The following is a 10,696-nucleotide window of genomic DNA, read 5'->3' as shown; positions in this document are numbered from 1 at the left end:
GTTGATACCAAATGGGAAGAACTCGGACAGGATTCCACGTTCCTGCGAGGGTGATTCTCTGCTCCCGGGAGAGCTGCATTGCCTCGGCCAGGCCCACAGACCAAGATATATCGGCTTCCACTTGGCCAACCAAGAGCACAGCCGCTTCCCCCAGCCCCTCCCACAGCATCTCCCCACCACGGCTTCCTAGAACTTAGTTCTTCCACCTCGCTGAAACTTTGTACCCTTTGACTAGCATTTCTTCATTTGTCACGCCCACCCCCTTCCTCAGCCTCTGGTAACCAGCATTCTACTCTCTACTTCAATGAATTTAACATTTTTAGATTACACGTACAAGGGAAGCCCTGTGATATTTATTTTTCTGCCCCGGCTTACTTCACTTAGCATAATGTGTTCCAGGTTTACCCATGTTGTCACAAATGACAGGGTGTCCTTCTTTTTTAAAGACTGAATAGTGTTTCATTGTAGATATACACCAGCCTTTCTCTATCCACTCATCTGTGGTTGGACACTTCGGTTGCTTCTGTATCTTATGGGAAATAATGATGCCAGGAACATGGGGGTGCAGACATCTCTTTGACATGTTGATTTCATTTCTCTTGGAAATGTACCCAGAAGTGGGATTGCTGGATCATATGGTAATTCCATTTTTTGTTTCTTGAGGAACATCCACACTTTTTAAAACAATGGCTGTATTAATTTACATTACATAATTACAAAGGCTTCCTTTTCTCCATATCCCCAGCAAAACACCAAGTGTGAGATCACTTCATACCTGTTAGAAGGGATATTGTAATGGATATTATAATGGACCATCTTTTTAATAATATCCATTCTAACAGGTATGAAGTGCTCTTGTAGTTTTAATTTGCATTTCCCTGGTGCTTCGTGATATTGAGCATTTTTTCATGTGTCTCTTGGCCATACGTATGTTTTCTTTTGAGAATGTCTCTTCAGGTCCTTTGCTGCTATCTGAATTTTTAAATGTATTTTTGAAACTAGCTCCTTATCACATACAGAGTTTACAAATATTTCCTCCCAGCCTATGGGTTGCGTCTCCCCTGTGTTGTTTCCTTTGCTGTGTAGGCGCTTTTTAGTTTGATCTAATCCCATTTATTTTTGCTTTTGTTACCTAGGCTTTTGGGGTGATATCCAAGAAATCATTGCCAGACCAGTGTTGTGCAGCTTCTTCCTTATGTTTTGTTCTAGTAGTTGCACAGTTTCAGGTCTTTTGTTTGGGCCTCTAATCCATTTTGAGTTGATTTTTGTATATGGTGTGAATAAAAGATCCAGTCTCATCTTTCTGCACTTAGTTTTCCCAGCACCAGTTACTGAAGAGACTGCTCTTTCCTATTGTGTGTTCTTGACACCTCAGTCAAAGATCAATTCCCCGTAAATACGTGGCTTGATTTCTGGCCTCTCTATCCTGTCCCACTGGTCGATGTGTATGTGTTCATGCGAACACTATGCTGGTTTGGTTAGTCTAGCTTTGTAATCTGTTTTGAAAACAAATAGTGCTATGCTTCTAGCTCTGTTCTCTATGTTCAGGATTGCTGTGGTTATTTGGGGTCTTTTGTGGTTCCATACAAGCTTTAGGATTGTGTTTTCTATTTCTATGAAAAATGATATTGGGATTTTTCGATAGGAATTATGTTGAATCTGTAGATTGCTTTGGATAGTACAGACATTTTAACAATGTTCATTCTTACAGTTTATGAACACAGGATAATCTTTTAATATGTGTCATATTCAATTTCTTGCATCACATTTTATAGTTTTCCGTATACATATTTTTCACCTCTGGTTAAATTTACTGCTAAGTATTTTTATTGTTTTGATGTTATTGTAAATGGGATTGTTTTCTTAATTTCTTTTTTATATGGTGTGTTGTTAGTGTGTAGAAATGCAACTGCTTTTTGCTTGTTGATTTTATATCCTGCAACTTTACTGAATTTGTTTGAGTTTGCAACAGTCTGGGGTGGGATCGCTAGTGTTTTCTATGTATAAGATTATGTCATCAACAAACAGAGACAATTTCATTTCTTTCTTTCTTATTTGTATGCTTTGTTTTCTTTTCTTAATACTGGCTAGGACTTCCAGTATTATGTTGAGCAGAAGTGGTGAAAGCAGGTATCCTCATGTTGTTCCTGACCTTAGAGGAAAAGCTTTGAACATTTCACTATTGAGTGTGATGTGAGCCACAGTCTTGCCATATGCGGTCTTTATTGTGTTGAGGTACCTGCTTTGATTCTACTTTGCTGAGAATTTTTATCATGAAAGGTTTTTGAATTTGTCAAATCTTTTTGTGTGTGTCTATGAAGATGACCAAATGATTTTTGCCCTTCGTTCTGTTAATATGGGGTATTATATTTATTAATTTGCCTATGTTGAACCATCCTCAAATCCCAGGGGAAAATCTACTTGATTCTGATCCTTTGAAGAACTGTTGAATTTAGTTTGCTAGTATTTTGTTGAGGATTTTTGCATCTGTTCATCAGAGATTTTGGGCTATAATTTTCTTTCTAGTAGTGTCCTTATCTGGCCTCGTAAAATGAGTTTGGAAGTATTTTCTTTTCTTCAGGTTTTTGGAATAATTGAGGAGTATTGGTGTTTGTTCTTCTCTAAATATTTGGTAGAATTTAGAAGTGAAGTCATCAGGTCCTGGACTTTTCTTTAATGACTGACTTTCTATTACGGATTCAATCTCCTTACTTATTGGTCTATTCAGGCTTTCCATTTCTTCATGATTAAGTCTTGGTAGGTTGTATGTGTCTAGAAATTTATCCATTTCTCTTAGGTTATCCAATTATTTGGAATATAATTATTCACAATAGTCTCTTATGATTATTTGTATTTCTATGGTGTCAATTGGAATGTCTCATCTTTCATTTCTGATTTTATTGTCATCTCTTTTTTTCCCTCATTTGGTGAAAGTTTTAACAATCTTTTTATGGTTTTAAAAATCCAAGTAGTTTCATTGTTCTTTTCTATTGGTTTTCTAGTATCTATTTCATTTATTTCTGCTCTGATTTTTATTTCCTTTCTTCTCCTGACTTTGGGTTGAGTTTATGCTTCTAGTTCCCTGAAATGCATTGTTCAGATGTTTATTTGAGATTTTTTTTATATGGGCATTTATTGGTATAAACTTTCCTTTTATAACTTCTTTTGCTGCATCCCATAAATTTTGTTATGTTGTGTTTCCATTTTCATTTGTCTCAAGATATTTTTAAATTTCCTTCTTAATTTCTTCTTTGACTCAGTGGTTGTTCAGGAGCATATTGCTTAATTTCCACATATTTGTGATTTTTAAAAAAAATTCATCCTGTTTTTGATGTCTATTTTTATTCCACTGTGGTCAGAAAAGAAACCTGATATGAATCCAGTCTTCTAAAAGTTGCCAAGACTTGCTTTGTGACCTAACCTATGATCTGTCCTGGAGAATGTTCTGTGCATGACTGTTAGGTCCAATGTGAGGTCCAAGCCCAATGTTTCCTTATTGATTTTCTGTCTGGATGATCTGTCTGCTGTTGAAAGCCAGGTATTGAAGCCCTCCTGCTGCTATCGTACTGCATTCTATGTCTCCCTTCAGATTGATTATTATTGGCTTTACATATTTAGGTGGCCCAAAGTTGGGTGCATAGACTTTAAAATTATAACATGCTCTTGATGAATGGACCCTTTTATTATTATGTAAGGACCACTTTTGTCTCTTTTTACAGTTATTGACTTAAAGTCTGTTTTGTCAGATATAAGTAGAGCCATTTTTGCTCTCTTTTGTTTCCATTTGCCTGAAATATGTTTTTCCATCCCTTCACTTCCAGTCTACCTAAACCATCTGCCAAGGAGTCCAGGAGAAGTCATGCACAGCAGTGCCTCAGCAGGCAGGTCCACCAACATGGTCCCAGCTGTGGACCTGAAAATTACCCTATGCCTTGGCATCAGTCCCCATCAGCTGTGGTTCCACGTTAATTCTGCTCCCACGAGGACCCAGAGACAGACTCACCCATCTGAAACACCCAGAGGCTTGCAGAGGGTCTTGTTCCACAGCAGATGTGGACCCTCTCTTGGCTCTAGGCCCTCTCAGCTGTGACCCAGGAGCCCTCTTACCAACACAGGGGCCTGCTGGGAGACTCGCCGGTCTAGGCCACCGGGATAGGGTTGCTGGCCTCCATCCCATTGCAGAGCCTGAACAAGCCCTGAATGCTGACTCCAGCCCCACTCTACTGCCACCCAGGAGAAGTTCCAGTCACATAGGCAACTGCTGGAGTCTCACCCACCAGTGCCCCTGGGTGGAGCTTAATGAACTTGAACCCTTGCAGATCCTGACACAGCCCTGGGGCTTGGGTCTAGCCCTTCCTTCCAGGCTATGGTCTGGGAGAGTTCTGCCCAGCCAGGGTTCTGCCAGGAGACACACCATTCCGTCCCCGGAGTAGGCTTGCCAACCTCTGTCCTACGGTAGATCCTCAAAGGGCCTTGGACCTCAGTCCTGGCCCCTCCTGCCCGCAGACTGAGAGTGGTTCTGTCCACCTGGGGACCCTGGAGGCATGCGTCCAGCAGTGCCCCTGCAGGCTGACTTCTGATCTTGGTCCACTGTGGGTCACCTCAAATGGCTTCTCAGCTCTGACCTGCGAGCAGGCCTGCCCACCCAGGAACCTGCTGGGAGATACGCCTGTCTGCGCTTCCCCATCCCCACCTTTTTTTTTTATTTAAAAAAATTTCTTTTCTTTTCTTTTTTTTTTTAAGTAAGAAGATTCTTGCTATGTTGCCCAAACTGGTCTTAAACACCTGTGCTCAAGAGATCCTCCCACCTTGTCCTCCTAAAATGCTGGGATCAAAGGTATGAGCCACCACGGCCAACTTTTAACTTTTTTATTGTGGTAAAACACACACAACATAAAATGTACCATTAGTGACATTTAGTGAATTCCCCATGTTGTACAACCATCACCTCTATATAGTCCCAGAACATTTTCATCACCCCAAAGGGAAGCCCCCTACCCATTAGCAGGCACTCCTCATTACCCCTCCCCTAAACCACCAATCTGCTTTCGATGGATTTGCCAATTCTGACATTCCATATCAACGGAGTCATACAACATGTGGCCTTTGTGTCTGACTACTTTCACTAGAATAATGTTTTCAAGTAACCTACTGGAATTTTTATGTATGTGGCAGGAATTACAGCATACTTTGATCGGGGAGGCCGTGACCTCGCATGCTGTGATGGTAACCAAACGGTGACAAGGCCAAGGGGGCCACTATTTAAATACAGCGGAAGGATGCCCCCACAGATCGGGGAGGCCGTGACCTCGCATGCTGTGATGGTAACCAAACGGTGACAAGGCCAAGGGGGCCACTATTTAAATACAGCGGAAGGATGCCCCCACAGGGAGCTCTTTGGTACCAAGCCTGATTTAGAGCCCAGGATTTGTAAACAACAGGGTCATTAGGGCTTTCAGTGATTTATCTCACTCTGAATGATTGTCTGATCTTTAAGTTAACAAAATAATTTTCACAAATAAATGGTTGATTTAAAAAAACACAGAAAGTTAACTCCTGGCCTCTTTTGTACTGTTTTCACCTAATAATCCTTTAAAAATATTAGAATAATCTTTTTCTCCTGTTTAAATACATACATAGCATAATCGTAGCATAGCATATTCAATTACCGGTAGGAGGCTGTGTGGCATTTGTAGAATTCTTTCAAGACACCTGAGCAAATAAACATGTGATGTAGTGTAGTTTAATCACCACTTGAACATATTGTGCTTTGTCAGAGCTGTTATATTTATACATACAGCCACATCTTCAGTTCCAATGACATAGTTAACATGCTGGTGGCACAGGTTAGGAACTTGAACTATTGCTTTCTCTAGGATAGGAATCCTTGGTTTTTAAAAATCCATGTCACTTTTCCTTGATTTTATTTTTTACCACTTAGGAATGTTGCTTACTCATTAGTTTCTGGAGCTCTTGGATTATTCTTTTGACATTTAATCCATTTCTGGAAGCTCCGAGAGTCGCTTCATTGAAAGGAAAAACAAGAACAAAGTTGCCTGCTTGGGGATCTGGAGCTTTGCCGTGGTCTGAGAGGACACGCGGGGAGGTCTTGGTCTTGCAGGAGTGCGACTGGAAGAGGGACGCGTAGGGCATGAGTGTCTTGTGAGGCGTGTGCCTGCTCCGTATCTTGGGCTTGCTTTGTGCCATCTCCTTTGTTGACAGATGAAAATCCTCCTGCCCACTCATCTCTCCTTCCAGCTGGGAGGCAGGTGCAGCTTTAGGATGCACACTCACAGCTTTCTCCACCACAGAGTCATCCTTGTTGTACATTCTGCTTGTGAATGAAAGAGACTCATAAGGAAGACAGTCATGAGCATCAAGCCCACCTCTGTCACTTTTTGCAGCGTCGATGTTGGAATTTCTATGTGTGGCGTTACTGGCTTCTCTCCCCTCATTTCTTAGACCATTTAAGTAAATCAGGTCAATAATATCGTGGACAAGTTTTCTCTTCAACACATCCGTTGAACAATCCAAGGTCAAGGCTGGGCTGCAGTTGACCTCTAAAAGCCATGGTTTCAAGCTGTCGTCAATCAAAATATCAAACCCAAAGAGCTCAAAGCAATTGGCAGCAGAGGGGACGGAGGGCGCGATGGCGAGAATGGTGAGAATAACCATGCGGTGGATTTTCTTCCACAAAAGCAGATCGTCCACATCCCAGCTACGGAGGTAGGAAAAAAATCTGCTGAGCGTCCACTTACAACCATGACCAATCACTTCTTTGATCTTCTCGTAAGAGGCCCCGGATTTATTAATGCTGCTGTTGGTCAAATGGGCGTAATTGTTTTGCAGGTTACTGAGGTCAAACTTTTCCGTGGCAAACCGAACCAACCCTTCCTGATAAACATAAATGGTCAAAGGCTTAAAGCCGGTAACACAAACGTAGATGCGGAGATCACACTTATATCTGCCAATCAGTAAAGGGTTGGAGATATATTTCTGCACTATGTACATATCATCAACGATGAAGTCTTTGAAGTCACTGAAAATTAGTATCCCCCTCCCACGAGATAACTCAGCAGGCTTGCAAATCCAATAGCTACGCTTGGTGCCCAGCATCTGCCTCTCCTGAAAGTATTCAGCCACAAACTTGGTGTAGTCATTGGGCATGACGAAGGTCAGGGGGATGAACTGGTACAGGGAAGTGCCGTACATCCTCCTCATATGCTTCAGGTGTTTGGCCAAACAGTCTTTCCTGGTAAGCTTGGTGGTTCCAGGGTGGTGGTTTAGCTGCTGCCACGGTTTAACATTGATGTGTTCGGTCATTCGGAAAGAGGACGTCCTCCAGTACAGGTTCCAGTCCTCCGCGTTCTGCTCCTGCTCGTCAAACTTATTCCACCCCCGCTCCAGGAGGACGCTTTGCACCACAGGCGGGGTGGTCTCGTCAACACGAAAAACCAGTGGCTTCAAGAGGGCCCCTGAAGATTCATCTTCCTCCATCAATTGAGGTTTTCTTTTCTAAAAATGAATCATTGAGAAAGGTTAGGAGAGTGGTCAAGACCATAACCTAGTAGATTTTTCTGATGAAAGCATGCACCTAGTGCTGCCAGCTGTCCTGCCTGCCCACCCTCCACTGTGCAGTCTCACTGGACACCCACGTCTCTTCACCAATGCACCCATCTCTGCTCCCTTTATTAGACTAAATCCATCTTGTCCTGTATACAACATATTGTATACATAGTATTGTATACAACAATAATATCTTTTTTTTTTTTTTTTGAGACGGAGTCTCGCTCTGTCGCCCAGGCTGGAGTACAGTGGCCCGATCTCAGCTCACTGCAAGCTCCGCCTCCCGGGTTCACGCCGTTCTCCTGCCTCAGCCTCCCGAGTAGCTGGGACTACAGGCTCCCACCACCTCGCCCGGCTAGTTTTTTGTATTTTTTAGTGGAGACGGGGTTTCACTGTGTCAGCCAGGATGGTCTTGATCTCCTGACCTCATGATCCGCCCCTCTCGGCCTCCCAAAGTGCTGGGATTACAGGCTTGAGCCACCGCACCCAGCCAACAATAATATCTTATAATCTATGCAAACAATAAAATCTGTATTCTTCAGATTTTACCCTGCTATTGCATTGTGTTAGTAACATGTTAAAAATGTTTGCAAATACTCCATCAGACTTTTGAGCACTGAGTCCCTGCAGACCCATATCTGTGGCATATCCTGTTGGCCTAAAAAGTGAGCATGATTAAGAACAAAACACGAATGTCAACTTTTATTTAGTTAAATGAATTCAAGTACGTTACAAGAGGTGTGAAACAATGACATCATAACATTAGTAAGAGTTCTATTAGCCTGAGAAATTTAAGAAGGCCGGGCATCTGCCGTGGTTCCCCAAGCACCCTCCTGACCTGTCAGGCCCACTGGAGGGGTTTCGGTGCGCAGAGGCTTGCGTCACTCAAATAAGTGGTTATTAGTGAGAAGGAGAGTCGAAAAGAACAACTTAAGTTTTTAAAACCTATTCAGTTAAAATAATAATGTGGAGATTTTGCCTCACATTTTAAAAGATAAAATGCAGATTTGAAATATTCTTTTGAACTTCGAAGAAGGAAAGCAGAATAATTCTTAAGAAGATCATAACTGATGATGAAGTGTGATGTTTCATTAAGATCTAGAGAAAAGGTAAAAAATGTCAAAGCCTCTTGGTAAAAATGTACGTATTTCAAAGTCCTGAGACAATGTGCTCATCGAAATTTTCAAGTTAAGGTGATTTTGATTTGTACTGTTCATGCAAAATTGATCACATAATGATATAAATAACTTACTTGGCGGAAATTCTATAGTATTTGAAAATTTCTGATTGATATAAAAAGCATGTTTTGACAGATGCTGTACTTTCAGTGAAGGTTTCACAAGAAAGGAAGGAGGGAGGAAGGGAAGGAAGGAAGGAGGATATGAGGGAAGGAAAGAGAAGAAAAGGAGGAAGGATGGAGGGCAGGAAGGAGGGAGGGAAGGAAGGAGAGAAGGAAGGAGGGAGGGCAAGAAGGAGGAAGGAAAGGAAGGAGAGGAGGAAAGAAAAAGAAAAAGGAAGAGGGGAGGGGAAAAAAGGAGGAAAGGAAGGAGGAAAGGAGGGAAGGAAGGAAGGAAGGAAGGGAGGAAGGAAGGAAGGAACTCCCTGGCTTGCCCACCCACCTTTTTCTCCAGTGTTGATGTTGGGCGGCCTCGCCAGGGAGGGATGGAGACACCTGCTTCCTGTAACCTTGCTCCCAGGCCTGCAGGCAGCTGCTCAGTGTAGTTTGCCTTGGATGGAACGTTAAGGGTACAGGCTGGGGTGGTGGTTCTCAAAGATCTGTGAACAAAGCAGCATCAACAATGAACACACAGTTCTCCAGTGTTGCTGTTGCTTTGACAAGGAACATACAGAATTGATCAATCCATCATGGTTATTAAAATTCAATCGTCCCAGTTTACAGTAATGCTTTCAAACTCTTTTCCATGCTATTAATAAGTGTTTCAGGCAGAGTGTGTGTGTGTTTGTGACTATGTTGTGCCTGTTGAGTGTGTTTGTTGTTTCTGTATTGTCTGTGCATGTTGTGTGTATTGTTTTGTGTGCTTGTTGTGTGTATTGTGTGTCACATGTGGTATGTGTTGTATGTTGTGGGTTGTGAGTGTATTGTGTGTTGCATATGGCATGCATGTGTGTCGTGTGTTGTGTTGCATCTAGCATGTATGTGTGCTCTGTGTTGTGTGTATGTTGTATGAGTAGTGTGTGTTGCTTGTGATGTATGTATGTTGTGTGTGTTGTGTGTTGCATGTGGTATGCATAAGTTTGTGTGTTGTATGTGCTGTGTGTTTATGTTGTGTGTGTATTGTGTTGTATGCATCGTGTGTGTGTCATGTGTTGTATGTGGTGTGTGTTATGTTTGTGCTATTTGTTGTATGTTTTATGTTGTGTATGAGTGTGTGTTGTATTGCATGTGGTGTGTTGTGTGTGCTATGTCTGCTGTGTGTGTATATGTGAAAGTGTATTCTGTGTTATATGTGGTATGTACATGTGTTGTGTATATGTTGTGTGTGTTGTATGTGCTGTGTGCGTATGTTGTGTGTGTTGTGCGTATGCTGCTTATATTGTGTGTATGTTTTGTGTTGTGTGTGTGTTGTGGCTATGTACTGTGTGCATGTTATGCATGTGTTGTGTGTGTGGTGTGTTGCATGTCTGTGTGTTGTATGTTGTGTGTGTTATCTGTGTGTATGTGTTTTGTGTGTGCTGTGTGTGTATGTGTGGGCATGTGTGGGTAGGAGGAAATCCAGAGTGGAATAACCATGGATATTGGGTTAAACAAAGTTAAAAATGTATTTTTTCTATCGCCAAGAAATACGCTGTTTTCCAGACTTATCTGATCACAGCTCCCTCTCGAATCTTGTGGAAGCTCAGTCGCCATTTCACAAATCAATGTGGGGACACCGCGCCAGACTGCAGACTGAATGTCGTGCAGTCTCTGGCACCCCCACCTTTTCCTATCCTTGAGAACGTCGCATCAGAGGCTCTAGAGACCTGGCGCGCCCTGGCCTGAGCCCTGCTTCCCCTGGAATTGGCTCCTGGGGCCCGGCCCGGCCCCTCCAGGTTCCATGGTGCCTGGTCAGTGAGTGCTGGTCTGAGACAGGGGAGGTCTGCAAACCTCAGTTCCTTCTCCGCACAGCAG

General features: G+C 42.6%; 1 protein-coding gene across 4 annotated transcripts in view; it reads right to left on the bottom strand.

Annotated features, from left to right (window-relative positions):
* Nucleotides 1-5,766: 5,766 nt before the first annotated feature.
* The window catches only part of TTLL2 (tubulin tyrosine ligase like 2), a 110,539-nt gene continuing 105,609 nt past the window's right edge, over nt 5,767-10,696 (bottom strand). For 3 of the 4 annotated variants that reach the window (XM_031667566.1, XM_009206402.3, XM_031667568.1), the window contains exons 2-3: nt 9,186-9,342; nt 5,767-7,515 (exon numbers count right to left, since the gene is read on the bottom strand). In XM_031667566.1, coding sequence (XP_031523426.1) covers nt 5,938-7,497 — 1,560 coding nt within the window. In that variant the 5' untranslated portion in view covers nt 7,498-7,515; nt 9,186-9,342 and the 3' untranslated portion in view covers nt 5,767-5,937. Of the gene's footprint in view, nt 7,516-9,185; nt 9,343-10,505; nt 10,598-10,696 lie in introns of those variants that run through there. The other variant, XM_031667567.1, reaches the window with a different exon arrangement.

Source organism: Papio anubis, chromosome 6, assembly GCF_008728515.1.
Source record: "Papio anubis isolate 15944 chromosome 6, Panubis1.0, whole genome shotgun sequence".
In the NCBI taxonomy this organism is placed as follows: domain Eukaryota; kingdom Metazoa; phylum Chordata; class Mammalia; order Primates; family Cercopithecidae; genus Papio; species Papio anubis.
The sequence above is the reverse complement of the archived record's forward strand: the minus strand, read 5'-3'. Positions and strand labels throughout refer to the sequence as shown.